Source organism: Gekko japonicus, unplaced genomic scaffold, assembly GCF_001447785.1.
Source record: "Gekko japonicus isolate JY-2015 unplaced genomic scaffold, Gekko_japonicus_V1.1 scaffold171, whole genome shotgun sequence".
In the NCBI taxonomy this organism is placed as follows: domain Eukaryota; kingdom Metazoa; phylum Chordata; class Lepidosauria; order Squamata; family Gekkonidae; genus Gekko; species Gekko japonicus.
The window spans coordinates 1,265,083-1,287,239 of record NW_015175975.1 but is presented as its reverse complement, the minus strand read 5'-3'; the positions used below and the strand labels follow the sequence as shown (position 1 = coordinate 1,287,239).

The window sequence follows — 22,157 nt, the reverse complement described above, 5'->3', positions numbered from 1 at the left end:
TTGTCGGGATGGTCTGCTCAGTCAATCCCAACTCAGCACCATCTTTTTTCTCACTTAGCCATCTGTGCATAACTGCATAATCATCCCCATTTCTTGGCCACGTTTGACAATGAACGTGAAAGGGAGTGAACTATGTCAGGTGACCATGGCTCACTGTAAACTAAAGGGATCACAGTGCTCCATGAAAGGATCAGTGAGCTGTGAAAGTGGAGACTAAAATCCTGGAAGGTGGAAAGTGCATGTGAAAAAACCTGCATCCTCATTTATGCTCATTTGCAAAAGCAAGCAACCCCCACTTGCCCATCTGTGTCATATGATTGTGCAGTGATGGGTTGCGCCAACAGCCAAATGGATTATCCTGGGATGTGTGATTGAGCGACTCAGTATCAAATAATAAGGATGAAATAGGAGTGCTTCCTGACCTGGCCAAATGGCCCATTTGAACACAGCCTAGAAATCTGGGACCAGAACTATTCAGAATATGATATGAACATTGATCAGTATATTGATAGATTTATCCTGTGCAAGAGCCATGCTGTGAGTATTAGAACTCAACTGAAATCATGTAACTAGAAAAGAGGGAACAAAACCTTTTGCAACTATGTCCTTAGAAAGTTCCATCTGCCATGGACTGATCATGATTTTTTAGTCTTTATACCATGCACTTGTGGCGGGGACAGTGTCCCCAAGGAATGGAGGTCCCATTGCAGACTGTAACAAGGCAGAACAGAAGGCTCAAAGGCAGAGGTCATTTCGGGGGGGATTGCAGTTCCCCCGGGTGAGGTACGGGGGGTGGGGCACATGACGAAGCCCCGCCCCCTGCTTCACACTTCCGGCGATGTCAGGGGGTGTGGCCTTATGACACACTTCCGGTGATGTCAGGGGGTGTGGCATATGCTAATGAGTTATGCTAATGAGTTCCCCTAGCTCTTTTTCTACGAAACGACCCCTGCTCAAAGGTATGAGTGAACAACATTTGTAGTTTAATTTGGTTACCAAAACTGATAAGGTGCCACCAAGAAAGCCCAACTTGCCCATCCTGGAACAAGGCAAGATATAGATATACATGACAAGCATCCTACTCTGTGTCTAATCAGGAAGGATCAGAAGGAAGAAATCCTGGAACACTTCTAGTAGTCCTTCAACATTTTAAGACTTCTCTCAGTGAAACATCAGTGAACATTCATATTAGAGTCTTTCTACCATTACCTGCCATGGCTGAAAATTCTGAAGCTCCTTTCTCTTTCCTGCTCTCATTGTTCTGCTAGATTTGGATGAATACATAGCATGTAAAGCATGGGCCACCACATAGACAGCATTGTAGATGGTATAACTATGGCCAGTCATGCTCGTTTCCAAATAAGGCTGAGGAAGATTTTCCAGCTTTTCCTCTCCAGTGCAGTTACCGGTGGATATAAAGTCCTGAGAATTTCTGAAAAAGGAATTGGGGAATACACAGCTAAATGCAAGTGCCCAGATGTCCTGGAGAAAACCATCTCCTTTACCATTCGAAGGACTTCTTCTTAGAAGAAATTCTTGGAATCCTGGAACTTCATTTGAGTGAATGGCAACTGATAACGCACCATGAAAGTATTGCCTAAGCCAGTTCCTAGTGCTGGGAAGGGATGTTAGTTCCAGATGGGCTGTGAGAAGCCACACTTCTCCTTTTGGCTTTTTCAACTGATCTTTGTACTTTGTTTTACTTAGAACTAGCCTGAAAAAAACCATGGCATCCTGATCTCCATAAAAAATCAAAACATTGGCTTTGGTCTTCATGAGTTTATCATATACTTTTTCGTACCAATTTATTAGTTCTCCGACTTCTTTCTCCATACCATACTTATAGGCTGGGTCTATGAAGTCCAAACAGATGCCATTCTTGGAAAATTCAGGAACCATATTCTTTATGAACCATTCTGGATTCATACGAATTGCAAAAAAGAATCCAACCCATGTCCAGTTGAAATGGAGAAGTAAGTGCAGAATACCCTTGTACTGGAGTACTTCATTTGGGACCATGTGGTATGAGGAAACAAACTTACTGTCTTCCATAGTTAGTGAAGTATAGCCATAAGCGAGCTAAGAATAAGTTTAAGGCAGAAATTCATTATATTTCTTTGACACTCCTTCAGAGTCCTGCTTTAACTAATTCTTTTGTGATTCTGTGATGAGGAACAAAAATGTTCTCAGATTGGAAATGGTCCATGTGTATCTGTACTGATGTTCTCTCTTTATATATATATACCCATCTTCTGGTTATATACTTGAAAGCTTAGAAATCTAATACATATATCATATTAGACATTGATATACCACAGGCATATACACTTTTCTCCTCGTTCAGAGTTCCTCATTGTTCAATTGTGCAGTTATCCTGTTATTGTACATTTTCAGTGCTATCATGTTACAAACAGCCTCTCCAGGTCCCCAGAAAGATTTTCCATTCCCCCATAGGAAACACAGGAGTCCAAGATAGCTAGAGACACCTTGTACAAGGGTACATATAATTGGATCCCTTTTTCCAATCCTCTTCTAACTTGGGGATATTAGAGGGAGGATTTGGTTCTCTACCAACTGGTTTTTTCCTCTAAAAGTACCTACTCTGGATCATAGGAAAGGTCCCTTATTCCAACCAATGTCCCCCCCCCCTTAATTCCAGACCTGTAATCTTATTTTCCATTCCAAAAATACACAAAATAACCTGAAAATGTGTTTGGGGTATATTTTCAGCTCAGGGATTTCATAAAGCTTATCCCTGGTTATGATGGGCAAGGGGGCAGCGGCCACAACAAATGGTGTGTTTCCAAAATGCAGACCAGGCTTAAATAGTTAAATTCCAATTTCAATAACCTTTAATGGCATAACATATGATAAAATGCAAAGATGATCTTACATAGATAAAAGTCAAAATGGGAGTATGCATGCCCCAAGAAACTCAGAGTCAGAAATGGTTCCTCACATGTTGAGTGCCATTTTCTTTTCTTTCTTTTTTAAAAGGGGGGGGGAGCACCTGCTCCAGCCCCCTGGAAAGATTCCTTATTCCACCCAGTTTTGTGTCCCCACCCCACCCCTGGAAAGGTCTGCTCCATTCTTGTTGACTCAGAGCCTTGTGCTCCTTTATGAAAGCAGGAGGGGGGGCATCCCAATGCCCACTGATGCTGGGAGACTACTTTGAACTCCACAGAAGGAGAACACTGACTTTGAAAGGAGACATATTATTTTGCAGGTTCCAGTCAGTAGTATGAGATGATCAGTGGGCACAGTCTGTTCATGTAATTAATACCTTGGCTTTCAGATTCAGAAACACAGAAAACAAAGGATATGAAAAACTTTTTTTAAAAAAATTGTGAAACAGAATTAGCACCATTCATGACTACTATCAAAGCTATTATAGAGATGCTTTACAAATAATTTTCCTTCTATTTGGATTTTCATTCTGCCGTATTATATTAAATTCAAATGGAAATGTTCCATGCTGCATCTAGGAATCAAATGCGTAGACAAGTTTGAATCCCCACCCTAACTTTATATGCTGATTAATAGGGTCATACATGCTTCCGTGGTGCAGTGCGTTACCTACAGCACTCATGAAGGGTCCTTTGGCTAGGATTCCTTCAGAACGATGTTATTGTGATTGTTCCTAGTAAGTTGGTTGATTTGTTAGTGCATGTTTTACTTAATTGTTGTGGACATACAGTCAACAGGGAGAAACTGCTTCCTATATGGCTGTTGAAATATTCAGCCACTTCTGATACCCATAAATTAAGATTGTTTCTGAGTGACTTTTGTAAAGAATGTATGGTTGATGTGGCAAAATTTCCCTTTGCTATACTTTTTAATTCTAAAATATTTTCTTGGTATGCTGTTGAACCTGAATCAAGTGAAAGGAAGTGAATCACAGTTTTTCATATTCTGCAGATCAATCTTACCTGGGGGATCTTGTACATGCCCAAAACACTTGGGATCAGGGATGAAGCTGCAGAGAAAAATCCTTCAATAATTGAAAACAGGTTGTCTTGACTGTCACACCTGTAGTTGGGGGCAAATCTTTTCCAGGGAGAAAGAAGCTGAAGTGCGGCATGATAGGTCCACCTTGGATTCAAGTAGCTGTCATAGATACGGAAACCCAAGGTGACGTTGGGCAAGAGCCTGGGATTTTCATTGATCTCCTTGATGGCAAATACCATGGCCAGGACACGCTGGTAATTCTGAGTCACTGCACTTGAAAGAGAGACGGAATATTTACCAATAGCCTTTTGTAATCCAATCCAATCCAATAGAATTTATTGTGTTAGCCATAGGTCATAACAAAGTTACAGCGCATTCAACTACAACAATAAAATAATACAAATAGATAAAAGAATAAAACCTAAAATCATGTAGATAAGATGTTAAATTATACAGTAGAATGCGAGTGGGTTAAAATGACCTGCATGCTATAAGAATGACCTATGTGGTACCATCCTGGCTCTAATCTTTTTGGTTGCAATGGCAAAGCGCAAAACTCTATAGGGTATGAACTCATCGGTATCTGATAACAGAAACACAATATTCTCATTTTCAGAGTACACACTTATGGTAAATAAAATTCATATCAAGAATTTGTCTCTGGGTACGTTGTACAAATAGCCTTTTGTGGATTTTGTTATGTTGTTGCTATTGTTTTGTGTACCTTGTGGATATTATTAAATAGTTGTATAGATAGCTTTTTTAAAGTTGATCCTTAACCCAACATGTTTTGGACCAGACAGCATAAATGAATTTGAACACAATGTCATATCACTCTACAGAATGTGATGCAGGCTGTAGTGTTTTATTAAAATTCAGAACACGTGTGTGTGAGGGGAAACCACTGAATGACATAGGTCTAAGGTAAAGAAATCACAGAATGCAAAGGGATTCCAGCTTCCACCTCAAAGCCCTGAAGACCAAATTCTGAAGACAAAGTTTTACAGGGTAGGAAGCAGTGAAAGGGAAGACTACTTTCTAAACAGGAAACAGATAAAATAGGGACCCGGTCACATGGCAAAGTTGCCGCAGGAGAGGCACAGAAGGTGGGTGGATTATCCGGGCGCGATCACACCCCAACATCTGGGAAGTGGAGCACATCCGTGGCTTACCGCCAACAATGCGGATTTAAAAACTAGTACCTCCAAGTTACTAGTAAACGTTTGCCACGGGCTGCCTCCAGACACCCGTGGTGTGATCGCGCCAGCACGCAGGATTCCCCTCTGGTTCCTCTTTTACCCACTGGCACCGAGGGAAGGACCCGTGGTGTGCCGCCGGCGCATCTGATCGCGTAATCGTGGATCAAACAGCACTGGGGCAATTAACCACGCCCCCCCCCCCGCGATATCCGGCCCGTGTGCCCGGGGCCTATGTATCTCAAGATGGTACAGTGAAAACCTGGATGGAAACTGAATATGGGGGAAAGAAGTATAAATAAATCAAACACATGCTGTAGGAAAGAGAAGCTAAATAACTTTTCATTCCTCCATGTAATCTGTTGATATCTGTAGGGATAAATAACTTGTTTTTTGGAATAGTGCCTGCAGCAGAATCAAATATACCTATTCCAAAACTGTAACCACTAGGACTAGGTCTTTTGATCCCATCCAGATTTTGAGTTCTTCCTGCAACTGTAGTTCTCTGCATATTTTATGTCAGAGTTAAGATACAACTTACAGTGCCCTTCTACGAAGAGTTACTTCCACCTATGCCCAGGATTGCTCCATTAAGTTCTCATAATAGAATCTCCTGTATACATTGCTGTACTTTATGTCTCACCATGTATTCATTAGTTATACAAGACAACCTAGATAGAAATATAGCACAGGGAAAAGCATAATCTCTTACACAAAAGGTTCATCTAGTGGCCCCGTAGGTTTCTTGGTGAATTCTTTTGGAAGGGAGGCAAAAAAGATAAGATAGACCAGACCACCTAGGATGAGATGTCCTGGTTGAAGGTACTTGTGATGAATATCATGGGGGTTCCAGGCCTTGCATTCAGCAGCATGAGCCATACATGCCTGTGTGGGCAGCAGCAGCAGCAATAGCAGCACCACCCCAATTCCCATCCTTGGTTAGGCCGTCCTACTGAAGACAGATCCCCTTGTTGTTAACTACAGCACTCTCATGAAAATCTACAGGGGTTGGATCCAGACAGCTTTTCACTCATTCTTCCTCAATGCCCCCCTTTTGATACCTCACATTCCACATTACTTTTGTCCCAACAGGTCCTATGATGCCCAGAAAAGATATAATTGGCAGGACCCTTTTCACCAGCAGAAAACCCACTTGGATCCAACCACACACTTTCAAAAGTCTGACCGGAATACTCTTTCAGCCACTTGAGAATACTGAAGGCACAAGTACCCAGAAAGTGTGACAGAGTCCTGGTTGTGTCCCTGACCCTACCATAATCTTGAGTCTTAATGCAGATATATTTATAACTACTTTCCCTATTTCACTACTGTTGTGGTTATTCATTTTGTTACTGGCTGCTGGGGATAAACAGGGGAATTGGGAAGAGGCAGACTTAATTACAGTCTTATTTGGAAGTTACCTAAAGTCACCAGCAATTAACTGCTTGGCGTGGAGACAGATTTTTTTAAGTCTTTCATCATAACACTGATTTGCTGGAAATAGATAGTATTTTTGTTCTTGATCCAATCTCTTGAAAAAAACATTTTCCCCATGTTCTTCACTCTCACTGAGGAGTGCACAGAGGTATATTGCTTTGGGTGTCTTTTCACTCTGTCCCTGTAAGATGGGGATCAAAGTCCCTGCTTCTCAGCCCTAAGAAGGAAGGGAAAACCCACAGTTAGTCTATATCTGTTTCTTTGTTTACTCATTTAATCATTTAAAATATTTCTGTGCAACATTTTACACCCAATTCAGCATCTCCAATGCACCAAACAGTAAGAAATATTTCAAATGTTTAAAAGTTTCAAATATTGGAAAAAACCCTTTAAAGTATAGCAATATCTTGCAAAATAAAAAGGCTTTATCCATCAATCAGTCTGGCTGTCAGTCCTTCTGTGGCAGGCATAGCTCCAAAATAAAGCTAGGCAATTCTGAATTAGCCACTGGCTTCAGGATGTTAATGGGATTTGCAGAATCAAATATGAATCATAACTAACCTCCCTGGCTGGCCGTGACAACCCCCCCCCCCCCATTGGAACTCATGGTTACTGTGGCAGGCATCACTGATCCAAAAATAAAGCAGGAAGCCCAAAAACTGGCCACTGAGCTTTGGAGGGTACTGAGAGTTTCAGTGTCAAACAGAAAAAGGAATTGGCTTGCACAATCCCCACAACTCCCTCCCAAACACACACATACACCTCGTTTTAGCATTGGAAGTTGGTGGAACTTGCAGTGCCAAAAAGGAAGGGAATACCCTCACTCTGGCACAATTTATCTCTGGAACAGACCTCTGGTATTCTCAATTGAAGCAAAGGTTTATACACAAGAAGCCAGCAAAGGACGTCAGGACAGATAGAATCGATAGAACATATCTCCTCTGAAACAAGGGGGATTCCAACAATTTTCTGATCCATCTGGGCAGTACTGTTGTGTCATGGTTAGACTTTAAGTCTGGGATCAAGGAGATCCAGGTTGTTACTGCCACTCTGCCATAGAAGGTTGCTGGCTGACTTTGGGGCATTCACACCCTCTCAGCCTTACCTACTTTATGGAGCTGTTATGAGTATAAAAAAGGAGAGACGAGAACAGTGTAACTTGCTTTGTAGCCCATTGGCGGGAATGGTGGACTACAACATTAATTACAGATCAAATAATGTCTGCAGTTTGCAAAAAAATGGATGATCTACTGTTGCTTCATTCTAAATTGTTGGAGCTCTTTCTGCAAGAGGCAAAACTGCTCATTTGGTGTTCAGTTTACTATTAAATATTGCAAGTGCAGCAAACTCCAGATTCAGTGAAAGGAGCAAGCAGGTTGGAGCCCCTAGTCTGTCCATCTGTCCATGTAAAAAAGAGACCCAGGTTTCTTTTTTGTTTTCATTTTGGGGTTTTTTTTTAAAGTGGTGCCAGAACTCTCAAGAGGGAAATGAAGTTTTCAGTCTGTATACTGAAAACTCATAAACTTATAAACATTTTTAAAATAATTTTGTTGAAGCGTTTCCAGAATTCCATACTGGCGTGTTCCCCCAGAAAAAAAGTCCTACATAGAAATCCACAGAAAATGAAGCTAGAAGTCTAGCCCCTAGCTTCAGAATGCTTTTGTGAGTTGTAGCAATAAACAGGAAGGCAATCAAATCACCTTGGTTTGTGTAATCACCCTTTTTGTGTAATATTCCTTTTGAGTAAATATAGTATTCCTTGCACTAATATTGACTGTATCAGAAAGTTTGCTTTCAATGAAAAGGGGAAAACACATTGCTGAAATATTCTCAGAAGCTTTCTAGTGTTCCTTAGTGTGCCCACCAGTCATAGCATGGATCTTCAACAGGATACTCCAAAAGCAGGCTTTCTTCAGGACCACTCAGTCTATAGCAAAGTCAATGAAATCACAAAAAAAAATGATGTCGCATTTAGGGGGGGGGGATGCAACCCAGCACTGGAGACCAAGATGGAGAAGATCTCCATGGCCACCATGTTCTTTTTCTCTTAGGCAGAGGTAGGTGGGAACAAAAGACAGTCAACACGGCAAAAGACCAACATGCTGAAGGTGATGAACTTGGCTTCCTAAAAGATATCACACAATTTCCTGGCTAGGAAAGCTACTATGAAGCTGACAGTGGCCAGTAAACCAATTTTGCCCAAAACACAGTAAAACATCTTGACTGATCCTTCATTACATTGCATGATGATTTCTCTAGACAGTGAATGCCCACAAATGCCCACTTCAACAAGGGAGGTTAAAATCAAAAGAGAATGCCCAGGTCTTTTCCCCACCCACTTTCTGAAACAATTTCCTGACTTGGAGGCCATGAAAGCCACCACCACAGTGATGGTTTTTTGCCAAAACACAAGAAACCATTATTGAAAAGATGGTGCTGAATGCTGTTTGTTGGCGGATGCAGGTCACTATCAGGCTGTCCAATGGATAGCATAGAGGGGAGGAATAAAAGAAGGAGTGAAATGAGAAGAATGAAGGCCAGGAACCAGTTATTGGCTTTGACTATAGGCGTGTCCATGTACCTAAGGAAGATTCCAAGCACTAGAGCTGTGATCAAGAAACAGAAAAGAACCAAAAATGTCATAGTGATGTGCAAAGGTTCAGCAAAAGAGAGGAAGCTTGAAACCTTGGGGATGCACTGATCTTATCCCTTGTTTGGATAGTGATCTTCTGGACAGCCTTCACAATTATCCATGTCTGAAAGGGGAACAAACATGGTTACTGTCAGGGCTGCAATGGGGATCCCCGTATCCCAAGACCTAGAGATGGTGTTCAACAACTGTGACAATGTGTCCTTCCCCCCTTGTCTGGTACTCCCATCTCTTTAAGGACCTAGTGTACAGCATATGTTTGGTATACATTTGAGAAGACACAGGTTCCAATCCTTCCTCTTCCCTCCCTCTTCCTCAGCCAAAGGGAAGCTAGCAGTGGTTCATGCATTCCATTGTTCAGTCACCAAAATAGGAAAAGGCACCAACTATGATACAACTCTTTGCAGCCTCAGCTCTTCATTACCTGGGCTTCGTGACTGAGAAGTGAGACCTAGTGTACAGCATATGTTTGGGATACGTTTGAGAAGACACAGGTTCCAATCCCTGCTTGCCATGAAATTCACTGGGTGATCTTGGACCAGTCATATACACAAAGAGACACAAACACGAACTCAGAAAACTGCCTTATACTGAACCATACCCTTGGTCCATCAAGGTCAGTATTGTCTACTCATACTGGCAGTTGCTCTCCAAGACCTCGGGCAGAAGACTCTCTCATTACCTTCTGCCAGATCGTTTTAATGGGAGATGCCAGGGGATGAACTTGGGACCTTCTACATGCCAAGCAGTCAGAGGCTCTACCACTGACCCCAGTCATCCTCTCTCAGCTGAACCTACCTCAGAGGATGAGTTAAAGGAGTCAAGAACATTATGCGGGTATGCATGGCATTGTAGACAATAGGATGAGATGGGAATATTGGTGAAGAAATGTGAAGAAACGAAATTGTCTTAAGTGGAAGCTAAATACAATTTCAAATCTTGGTTGTATTTTGTTTATTTGCAAAATGATATAGAGCTTGTTCATGGAAGTTTCCATTTATTCAAAAAAAGAATGCATGTGGCAGAATCAAGCATGCCTGCTTTGAGTATCCAATTTCTACATCTCACCCCAAGTCTAATTGTTTACAGAGTACAGTGAAACTATGATCGGTAGTTAGAGACCTAACTGTACCTTTTTTTTTTAGTTAAAGGGTTCCATAGTTAAAGATTTGCATTTAATACAGCATTCCTGAATAACATAATTTTGTCTGCACAGAATTGTATATCTTCCATAACTGGCTAGCATTTATCCAGAGCAAGAAAAGTGGCACTAGGAATTAAAGTGCTTCATCTGTAGTCTGATATTAGAGAAAGTCTTTGGGCCTACTTAACAAAAAGTATGGATTGTTGCTGTGATTGTTCTTGATAAATTCAGAATTACCAAATAAATCTTGGTGCTTGTGGTAAAAATGGTTGCAACTGAAAAGCAATAGAAAACTATGCACATTGTGACAATTCAATTCTAATAACTTCTGGGTGGAGCCCAATGAACTTCAATTTGAAATATAATTGGTGTGGCCGAACCTAGGCAAAATTGGAGAGGGATTTTTGTTTCAAAAAACTTTTATTTTGATGTTTAAAGTAGTATTACAAAGCATGACATAGTAATACATTGTACTGACATATTTTGAAAGAATGATAAAACAAATTATAGGAACAATAAGGTACAAAACCGTAAACATTTTAGTCTTATAATAATGCTAGAGTTCTGTATTTTGAAGGGATCTTCTTCTTTAGTTTTTCATTTCCCTTAGTAAATTCGGAAAAATGAAGCCAGCATTCTAATAAAGTGTTATTATAATCTGTGTTCTCTGATATATGTATTTGCTCAGAATTATTTTGCATGATGACGTTTTCCCAGATTTTACACCACCATTGATATAATGTAGGAGGTACTTAATATCTTCAGTGTTTCCTCCTTATAAGATGGCCCCTGTGGTTGAGCTCAGGCTTGAGAACAATAATGTAGCATTTTGGAAGAAAGATGAAGCCTAACAGGCAAGCACTGGAGGCTAAGATAGAGAAGACCTCCACAGCCACCATGTATTTCCCCTTAGTGCTCAGGTAGGTAGGAACAAAGGTCAGCCAAACACTGCAGAAGACCAGCATGCTGAAGGTGATGAATTTGGCTTCATTGAAGCTGTCAGGTAACTTCCTAGCTGGGAAAGCCACAGATAAGCTGGCAGTGGCCAGGAAGCCCATGTAGCCCAGAACACAGTAAAACATGATAGCTGAGCCCTCATTACAATTCAGGATAATTTCTTCTGTGACTGACTGCATATCAGAATCTAGAAAAGGGGGAGAGACCGCCAACCATAGACCACAAATGACCGCTTGAATAAAAGTGCAAGAAAGAACAAAGGATTTGGCCAATCTTTTCCCCACCCACTTCCTCCACTTGGATTCCGGTTTGGTAGCCCAAAAAGCTAGAACAACGGTGACCGTTTTAGCCAACACAGAAGAAACAGCCACTGAAAAGATGATGCCAAAAGCAGTTTGTCGGAGAAGACAGGTCATCTTCTCAGGCTGGCCAATGAATAGAAACGTAGAAAGGAAACTGAGAAAGAGGGAGAGGAGAAGAGTGTACGTGAGACTTCTGTTGTTGGCTTTGACAATGGGAGTGTTGTGGTGCTTGGTAAACAGTCCTAGGATGAGAGCCGTGATCAGAGAAAACAGTAGAGTAATCAGGACTAAACTGGTCCCCAAAGGCTCCTCATAAGACAAAAAAGTTACAACCTTGGGTATGCAAAAATTCTTTTCCTTGTTTGGATAATGGTCTCCTGTGCATCCAAAACAGTCAGCCATGTCTGAAAAAGAAAAGAAAAAAAATCAAGAATGCTAATATGAGGCAGTATAAATAGGTATGAATGCATTCTATGCCAGAATGGCCTCTTAATGTATCATCTTAAAAGCACTTGACAGTGGCATGTTAGGTCCAGGCTGTCAGCAAGAGCATTCACTCTTCGTTAGGTCATTTTATGAGTAGAACCAGGTATTCAAATGTTCATCTAAAGAACTATAAGGACAGCATAAAGAGGGTCAGAGCTGGCATTATTTCAGGCATACGCAGCCTATTCATATAGGCCTAGCGTTGCCAGGTTCTACCTTGCTGCTGGCGGAGGGTCTCCTGGTTCCACCTTGAGGATCTTTTGGTTCGTGTGCTTTGCACGCATGCCACAAGAAGTAGTGTAATTGCATTTCCAACATTGGGGGTGATGCTCTAGGTTTTCAGCAAAACTCTATGGGACTTTTGGCCTCAAAACCATAGAGTTTTGCCTTAAACCTAGAGTATCACATCCAATGTTGGAAAAGCAATGTCATCGGTTATGGGTGATGTCATCATGCTGGTGCTAGGAACTTTGCAAGGGTGGGGCTCCCCCAGAACCAGGCATTCAAATGTTTCTCCAAATAAATATGAGAGCATCAAAAGGGTCAGAGCGGGCAGTATTTCAGGAATACACAGCCCATTTATATAGGTGCTGGTTTCCATCTAGTCTGCTTCTGCTCGCTTCCACTGATAGCTACTCAATCCATCACAACTTGGCTGTAGTCTACAGTGAAGAAATGGCCCAATAATGTTGTAAGGAATGGATGTATCTCACTCTGGGCCCACTCCCAAACAGGGTTCCATAGTGCAGTGTGGTGATCACACTAGGCTAAAGAAGAGGCATTATTCCGTGTAGGTCCAAGGTGTAAATAACAAATATGAGGTAGTAAACTGGTGCAGCAATTTCACTTTTGGGGAATTCTTTATTGCCTCTTCCTTTCCCATCTACACTGTAACCAATCATCTTCTCCAGAGTTCTAGAGTGAAAGTTGTTTTATTCCCCCTTCTTATTAACCAGGCCCAAACTTCACTAAGTTATTCCTTTTAATCCTATCCCCACACATGAAGCCTACACTACAGCAGCCTGTCCCACTTGATTTGTGTCCCCTCACCTTCCAGGTCCTGGTCCCCACCCGCTTTCATGACTGGGAAAGGCCCAGGTGAATCATCCCCACTCTAAGCTATGGTTGTTAGCCTTCAGGTGGTTTCTGGAGATCTCCTGAGCTTACAACCAGTGTTCCCTCTAAGCTGAGTTAGTGTGAGCTAGCTCACAGTTTTTTAGCCTCCTGCTCACACATTTTTGTTTTAGCTCAGGGAGGATGGCTCCAGAGCAAACGAATGTATGCAGTAGCCAAATCACTCACTCAGAACTTTAATGCCAGCAGCTCACAAAGGAGAATTTTTGCTCACAGGACTCCACAGCTTAGAGGGAACATTGCTTACAACTGATCTCCAGCCAACAGATCCTCTCCCCTGAAGAAAAGGGCTGTTTTGGAAGGTGGACTCTAAGGCATTTTACTCCATTGAATTCCCTCCTCAAACCTCACCCTCCCCATATACTATCCCCCAAATTTCCCAACCTGAAGCTAGCATCCCTACCCTGAGATACTTGTCAAGGGCCACACAATTGGCTTTCAAGATGCCTTTGTTTATCCTCATTCTATGGCTGGTGTCAGAGCCACTGCCCTTGGCAGGATGACCTCAGCAAGACATGTGGTCACTAGTGTCCCACTGGGGTTTAACCCCACTTCTCTAGATGGTGTAAACTGTGCAACATTACCAATGTCAACCAGAGTATGGAGAACCTTCAATATGTCTATGGATCCTGCATGTTTGTTCATTTTTTGGTGTTGTTACAGTCCATCTGTTCAAAAACCTTCCAGTAGATTTCTCACCCTTCTGAACAGATATCTTCCCCTCTGGACATGGAGCACAATCGTAACAGCAGAATGGATTCCCCTCTTTCTTTTTCTTCCTGTATCCAGGATGGCAGCTCTCAGTGCATACAGAATGAGGCCGTCTCTAATGCATTAATGAAAGAAGAGACTCTCGATATTAAGAAGAGCTCAGAGTTTTTTCTAGATTCAGAAAATAACACGGCATGCAACGAGACTGCTATTGCCCCCCCATCCGGAATAACGAGACAGACAACCATATGGGGTACTAACGGGCCACTTTTATTAACAACCTGGAAGCATAACGGCAACATACATACAGGATGGCAGAATTGCGGCCTGGCAAGGCTACGGGTCAGCCGACCCTTCCCTTGCCATGATGATCTAGGGCGAGCACCCAGCTCTGAAGGCAAGGCGATTAAATCACCTTCCCTTCAGCCAGCACGGCTAGGGTAATTGCCAGGGAAACCCACCCCCGAGCCGCGAGGCTCAAAGGGGGACATCCCGGGCAAACCCTCAGGCGGTCTGCTTTCCCCACCCCAGGCCGCGAGGCCCAAAGACTGTACCGACAAGACCCCTATTCCCAAACGGGATATACGCCGGTGCTCACCGTGCCGCAATCTGCAGACTAACAACCTGCCAACTAAAGTGACCACCTATTTAACATGCAACCACCCATCAAAAACCTTCGCTACAACTACAGTTCAAAGTAGGCAAAAAACACCCCCGACCACGAGCCAATCAGGTAGAGGGTAAAAAATTCCTACTTGGCCCCCCAATGGATGACCAGCAAATGCCTGAACTGTAAAACTGGGCGGGAGGGTGGGCTGCGCGCAGCGAGGCGAATGAAGGCGGGAGCAGAGGCCGGTATGAGGAAACATCCGGCCCCGCCCCCTGCTGTCCCCGGATGTCGTGCTGCCTCGCTCCATGCGGGGCGGCAAAGGCGGCCCCTCGAGCCACGCCCCTGCGGAACGGCCTCTGCCAGACCGGATTTTTCTAAACATGTGTCCATTTTTCTGAATCTTCTACTAGAGTAATATAAATGGTTAGCCATACTTCACATTGTGTTGAAACATTTTGAGTCATAGCATACTGGACAACGCATTTAGTAAGGGAAAGGATTAAAAGGATTAAAGTAGTTATATACCATCTGTCCCACTGTCAATTGGAGTCTCTAGGAATGTTTGAAATGTAGATGTGAATGACACCACGGAAATATATTTTAAAAGATGTGAGTTGGTGCATGTGCTCATAATTGCCAAGAATCTCCTTCATCTATATATGGGTCCCAGGCTACGGTCCTCCTGAACTGTATTATTAGGCAGAAATCTGTTTTACAGAAATGTTCAGGTGGACATTTTTTTTCAAGGCATTAAAATGCAGGAGTTGCATTACAAGGAGGAGACTTGTAGTTGACTGCAAAGTTTCCCCCCAATATGTAAACAAAAAATAGACAAAACACTGTCAGCAATATAACAATGTTCCTCAAATAAAAACACCCCTATCATTTCAGTCCTACCTGTTTAAACCAGTGGTCCCATAGAATAATATCCTCATTAATGGAGAGTATTTGGTCTGCTGGAGCCTGGAGATCAATATTTCCAACTTTCTGTTTAATGAAAGATTGGTTTGGTAAAGTGGCCCAGTTGATAACATCAAATCTTCCTTCCATATTTTGGACCAAGGAAACATTGTCCCCAGCAGTGTTATTAAATGACACATCTCTGAGGAACTGGTGAAGCTAGTTTGAAGAGCAAAGAGGGTATTTAAGAAAAAAAGAACATGCTACAGGAATCTGGGACCAGAGTTATTCAAAACGTGATATGAACATTTATCACTATATTGCTAGATTTATCCTGTGCAAGAGCCATGCTGTGAATATCAGAACTCAACTGAAATTATATAACTGGAAAAAATAGAACAGAATCTTTTGCAACTATGTACTTAGATGCTTACATCTGCCATGGATTGATCATGCCTCTTTATTCTTTATACTAAAAATATCTTGCCATGTGGCTGTGGTGGCCAAGTTCATTGACAGTGTCCCCAAGGAATGGAGACCCATTGCAGACCATAAAAATGCAGAATATAGAAGGCACAAAGGTATGAGCAAACAACATTTGTAGTTTAATTGGGTTGCCAAAAGTGCTTAAATGCCACCCAGAGAGCCCATCCTGGTACAAGGGAAGACATGGATACCTGTGACAAAAATCCCACTCTGTGTCTAATATAAGACAGGATAAGAAGGAAGAAATCCTAAAACACTTACAGTTGTCCTTCAACATTTTAAGATTTCTCTCAATGACACATCAATGAACATTCATATTAGAGTCTTTCTGCCATTACCTGCCATGGCTGTAAATTCTGAAGCTCCTTTCTCTTTCCTTCTCTAATTATTCTGTTAGACATAGATTTGGACAAATACATCGCATGTAAAGCATGGGCCACCATATAGACAGCATTGTAGATGGTATAGCTCTGGCCGGTCATGCTCGTTTCCAAATAAGGCAGAGGGTGATTTTCCAGTTTTTCCTCTCCAGTACAGTCGCCAGTGGATATAAAGTTCTGAGAATTTCTGAAAAAGGAATTGGGGAATACACAGCTAAATGCAAGTGCCCAGATGTCCTGGAGAAAACCATCTCCTTTATTATTCGAAGGACTTCTTCTTAGAAGAAATTCTTGGAATCCTGGAACTTCATTTGAGTGAATGGCTACTGATAACGCACCATGAAAGTATTGCCTAAGCCAGTGCCTAGTGCTGGGAAGTGATGTTAGTTCCACATGGGCTGTGAGAAGCCAGACTTCTCCTTTTGGCTTTTTCAACTGATCTTTATACTTTGTATTTCTTAGCAATAGCCTGAAAAAAAACATGGCATCCTGATCTCCGTAAAAAATCAAAACATTGGCTTTGGTCTTCATGAGTTTATCATACACTTTTCCAAACCATTTTATTTGTTCTCTAACATCTTTATCTAAACCATAGTTATAGGCTGTGTTTATGAAGTCCAAACAGATGCCATTCTTGGAAAATTCAGGAACCATATGCTTCATGAACCATTCTGAATTCATACGAATTCCATCAAAGAACCCAACCCATGTCCAGTTGAAATGGAGAAGTAACTGCAGAATCCCCTTGTATTGGAGGGCTTCATTTGGGATCATTTGGTATAAGGAAACAAACTGAGTGTCTTCCACAGCTGGTGAAGAATAGCCATAAGAGAGCTAAGAATAAATTGAAGGGGCAGACAGAAATATGTCATTTATTAATTCATTATATTTATTTGGCACTTCTTCAGAGTCCTGCTTTAATTAATTCTCTTGTGATTTTGAGATGAGAGACAAAAATGTTGCCAGATTGGAAATGGTTCACGTATTATCATAAAATTTCTGTTTTGGGGTGGCCCCTGGCCTATGGGGTGTGGAGAAAAAATGTGCTCCCTCAGCCATTGGCCCACCAGCTACCAGTTAAGACTGCTGGTATGTCATTGGCTGGGGGGGGAGGGACGCACCTCGCCACTTTGCCCCGTGCGCGCCTAGAGCTGCTGGCGACTGGCCGGTGGGGAGATGCACAGAGGCTGGCCTCAGGGATGGAGGTGGCAGCTGCACTGCACTTCTCTCACCCGGCACGGCCTTCCACCGGCCTGGCTGCATACCCTTGGGTGGGGTTCCCTCCGCCAGGCCCGGCTGGGTTTAGGGAGGGGGGAGGCAGCCATGGCTCCCTCGCCTGGTGTGGCCGAAGCCGGGAAAGCTGCAGGCCCTGCTGGGTGGGGGCCTCTGCTGAGCCTGGCTGGCCTGCCCACCCTCTGACAGAATTGCCACCCAGGCTTTCCGCCTTAGTAGGTTGTGAGGCAACTGGGGTGGCGCGCACTCCAGTGGCCGAAAGGGCTTGCTTGCCCGGCGCCCTGCCTTCTTGCCACTTTCTCCCAGGTCTGGCGGCTCTTCCTGCCTCTGTGCCGTGGCACCTGCTACCCTGACGCCAGCCTCTGCTGCTTTGCCTGGACCCACGCTCCTCTGCCCCTCCCTCACTCCATGTCGCTCAGGGCCCATGCGCTGGCTCCGGTGATGGTGTGGCCTCTCGGTGACCTTCTGTCCCGCCGCTGACTACCTGTGGCTACCAGCGGGGACTGGCACACACCCAGACCCGTGCTCCTCTGTGGCTCCAGGTGGGTAAGGGGCCGTGGAGCGCCTCACACTCAACCGGGGCTGCGGGAGGGAGGGAGGGAGGGAGCACGGCTCCTTCACGACGCCACGCTCGCCCAGGTCCTCTTCTAGAAGCCCATTGCATTTCGGGCCGCAATGGGCCTTTCTTTTAGTATATATACAATTACTAACCCATCTTCTGGTTATATACTTGGAAGCTTAGAAATTTAAAACTTATATTGCATTAGACATTGACATACCATGGACTTACCAACATATACACTTTCCTCCTGGTTCAGAGTTCCTCATTGTTCAATCATACACATATCTTCTTATCGTGCAGTTTCAGTGCTATTCACTGCAAAGTCACCCTCTCCAAATCCCCAGAAAGATCCCCCATTCCCCCCTTAGGAAACAGTGGAGACCAGGATAGGTGGGGGCACCTTGTACCAAGGTTCATAAAGTTGGATCCCTTCCTCCAGTCCTGTCATCACTTGGGGATATTAGAGGGCGGACTTATTTCTCTATTGGATGATCAGAAAAGATTCCTTATTCCAAACAATGCAGGCCAGGCTTAAATAGCTGCGCTATAGCTCCTTGCTGCAAGCTGGGGGGCATGAGGTGCCTGGCTCCTGCTCTCCCCACTGAACCTTATTCTCTTTTGTGGAAGGAAGAAGGGGCCAAAAATATTTCTGCCCTGCTGAGGTTGGGGAACAAACATCTTTGCCTGGACTTTGCATCACACATATGGGGTTGCACCTCAAAAATGAACAGAGTTCTTTCAGGGTATAAGCTTTCATGAGTCAAAGCTCCCTTCTTCAGATGAAATCCGGGGGGTGAGGGGTGCATGGTCTTCAAATGTAGATATATTGGCAAGTCAAACATAAACAAATTGAAAAGAGCAGGCACAAGGAGTCATCTCTGTTTTACCCCTTTGGTGACAGGAATCTTTTCAGTCAAAAGGCCTTTGTGATTTAAACACACTTGACAGCTATTAGATGAATGGAGTTTACATATCAAAAATAGCAAGCTTAAATAGTTGCGCTATGCCTCCTTGCCCCAAGCTGGGTGGCATGAGGTGCCTGGCTCCTGCTTGGCCCACTGAACCTTATTCTCTGTCCTGAGCGGAAAAAAGGGCCAAAAATATTTCTGCACCTACTCAGGTTGGGTGAAAAACTTCTTTGCCTGGACTTTGCACACATACAGCAAAACTCAAGTCTAGTTGCACCTCAAAAACAAACAGAGATCTTTCGGGGTATAAGCTTTCAAGAGTCAAGACTCCCTTCATCGGATGACTCTTGAAAGCTTACCCCCGTGGAGGGGGAAAATGCTGGCCTTTAAGGTGCTTCTGGACTGAAATCTTCTCTTCTAATGCAGATCAACATGGCTACCAACCAGAAACTGTCCACAGAAGGGTGAAATAGATGCTGCATGGAAAGATATTATTTTTTCAGTCCCCATAATTAGTATGAGATGGAGAACTGGAGACAGTATGTTCAAGTAATTTTCATATTGTTACTCCGTTTCAACAATGTGGAAATTAAAGGATATGCAAAACATTTAAAAAACATCTGAAGGAACCAAACAAATTTGGTATATGATCTAGAAATGTTCTCCTTTCTCAGATCAATAATACTAAGCTGTTCTTGTTCTTGATAATAAGAGCCGTTCTTGACAAAAAGAGCAGTTTCTGTCAAGAGCTCTCTCAGCCCCACCTACCTCACAGAGTGTCTGTTGTGGGGAGGGGAAGGGGAAGGGGTTTGTAAGCTGCTCTGAGATCCTTTGGGTAGTGAAGGGCGGGGTATAGATCCAATCTCTTCCTCTTCCTCTTCCTAACTTAAATAGCATTCTGTCCTCTTAAACAGAATTCAGCCATTTCTGTCTCCACAATGCACAGTCACTTTTACATATAAAAAGAATGTATAAAGCACAGGGGTTTTTTTGTACTCTGCAGACACGTCCTACCAGAGGAATCTTGCCCCAAAAAAACTCAGAGTCAGAAATGGTTCCTCACATGTTGAGTGCCATTTTCTCAACAACAACAAAAAAAAGGGGGGGAAGCACCTGTTCCAGCCCCCTGGAAAGATTCCTTATTCCACCCAGTTTTGTGTCCCCACCCCACCCCTGGAAAGATCTGCTCTATTCTTGTCGACTCAGAGCCTTGTGCTCCTTTATGAAAGCTGGAGGGGAGGGGGGCATCCCAATGCCTACTGATGCTGGGAGACTACTTTGAACTCCACAGAAGGAGAACACTGACTTTGAAAGGAGACATATTATTTTGCAGGTTCCAGTCAGTAGTATGAGATGATCAGTGGGCACAGTCTGTTCATGTAATTAATACCTTGGCTTTCAGATTCAGAAACACAGAAAACAAAGGATATGAAAAACTTTTTTAAAAAATCTGAAAAACAGAATTAACACCGTTCATGACTACGACCAAAGCTATTACAGAGATGCTTTCCTTTCTCAGATCCATAACTTTAACTTTATATCTACCATGAAAAAAAAAATGTTTTACAAGGTATGAAAGAGTCGTACGGATCATTTTCCTTTTAGTTGGATTTTCCTTCTGCCGTATTATATAAAATTCAGCCATTTCTATCTCCAGAATACATAGCCACCTTTGAGTATACAAGAATGTGTGAATTAAAATTCAGATGGAAATGTTCCCTGCTCCACCTGGGAATCAAATATGTAGACAAATTTGAATCCCCACCCTATCTTTATATGCTGATGAACCAGAAACCTAAATTAATAAGGTCATTCATGCTTCCATGCTGTAGGGCACTTCCTACAGCACCCATGAAGAGTCCTTCGGCTGGGAGTCCATTAGAACAATTTTTCTGTGATTGTTCCTTGCCAATGGTTGCTTTGTTAGCGTATGTTCTCTTTAAGTTTTCCAGACACACTGTCCAGGGAGAAGCTGCTTGCTAAATGGCATTTAAGATATTCAGCCACTTCTGAAAGCCATAAATGAAGATTGTACGGGAATGATGTATCTCTCTCTTTCCTTATTCCACTTAGGACAAAAAAGCATTATATGATCCATAGTTTCTATCATCTCTTGTCCACAATCGCAAACTCGTTCCGATAACGGAAGTCCCAAGAAGTGACCAGAAACCTAAATTAATAAGGTCATTCATGCTTCCATGCTGTAGGGCACTTCCTACAGCACCCATGAAGAGTCCTTCGGCTGGGATTCCATTAGAACAATTTTTCTGTGATTGTTCCTTGCCAACGGTTGATTTGTTAGCGTATGTTTTCTTTAAGTTTTCCAGACACACTGTCCAGGGAGAAGCTGCTTGCTAAATGGCAGTTACGATATTCAGCCACTTCTGAGTGACTTTTGTAAAGTATGTATGGCTGACGTGGCAATTTTTTTCTTTGTCGTTGTTTTTAATTCTTAAATATTTTTGGTGTATGGCTAATTGGCTGTTAAACCAGAATAAAGTGAATCACAATTTTTCATATTCAGCAGATATATCCTACCTGAGGAATCTTGTACATGCCCAAAACACTTGGTATCAAGTAGGAGGTTGCAGAGGAAAGTCCTTCGGTAATTGCAAACAGGTTGTCCTGGCTGTTACACCTGTAGTTGGGGGCCAATCTGGTCCAGGGAGACAGAAGTTGAAGTGTGGCCTGATAGGTCCACCTTGGATTCAAATAGTTGTCATAGATACGGAAACCCAAGGTGACATTGGGCAAGAGCCTGGGATTTTCATTGATCTCCTTGATGGCAAATACCATGGCCAGGACATGCTGGTAATTCTGAATCACTGCACTGGAAACAGAGATGTGGAACATTTACCAATAGCCTCTTGTGGATTTCGTTATGTTGTTGCTATTGTTTTGTGTACCTTATGCATATTTTTAAATAGTTGTATACATAACTTTTTTGAAGTTAATCCTTAACACAACATGTTTTGGACCAGACAGCATAAATGAATTAGAATATAATGTCATATCACTCTTCAGAATGTGATACATACTGCAATGTTTTATTAAAAATTAGACTGTAACTTCTAGTACTAGTTCTTTTGATCCCACCCAGAATTTCAGTTCTT

General features: G+C 42.8%; 1 protein-coding gene across 1 annotated transcript; it reads right to left on the bottom strand.

The window, feature by feature from the left end:
* Window positions 1–11,136: 11,136 nt before the first annotated feature.
* On the bottom strand, window positions 11,137–21,840 carry LOC107122968 (vomeronasal type-2 receptor 26-like). Its single transcript, XM_015426120.1, has 5 exons — window positions 21,583–21,840; window positions 16,300–17,175; window positions 15,473–15,694; window positions 13,954–14,080; window positions 11,137–12,038 (listed from the first exon to the last, which is right to left on the bottom strand). The coding sequence occupies exons 1-5, from the start codon at window positions 21,838–21,840 to the stop codon at window positions 11,137–11,139; spliced, it is 2,385 nt and encodes a 794-aa protein (XP_015281606.1).
* Between the last annotated feature and the right edge of the window lie 317 nt (window positions 21,841–22,157).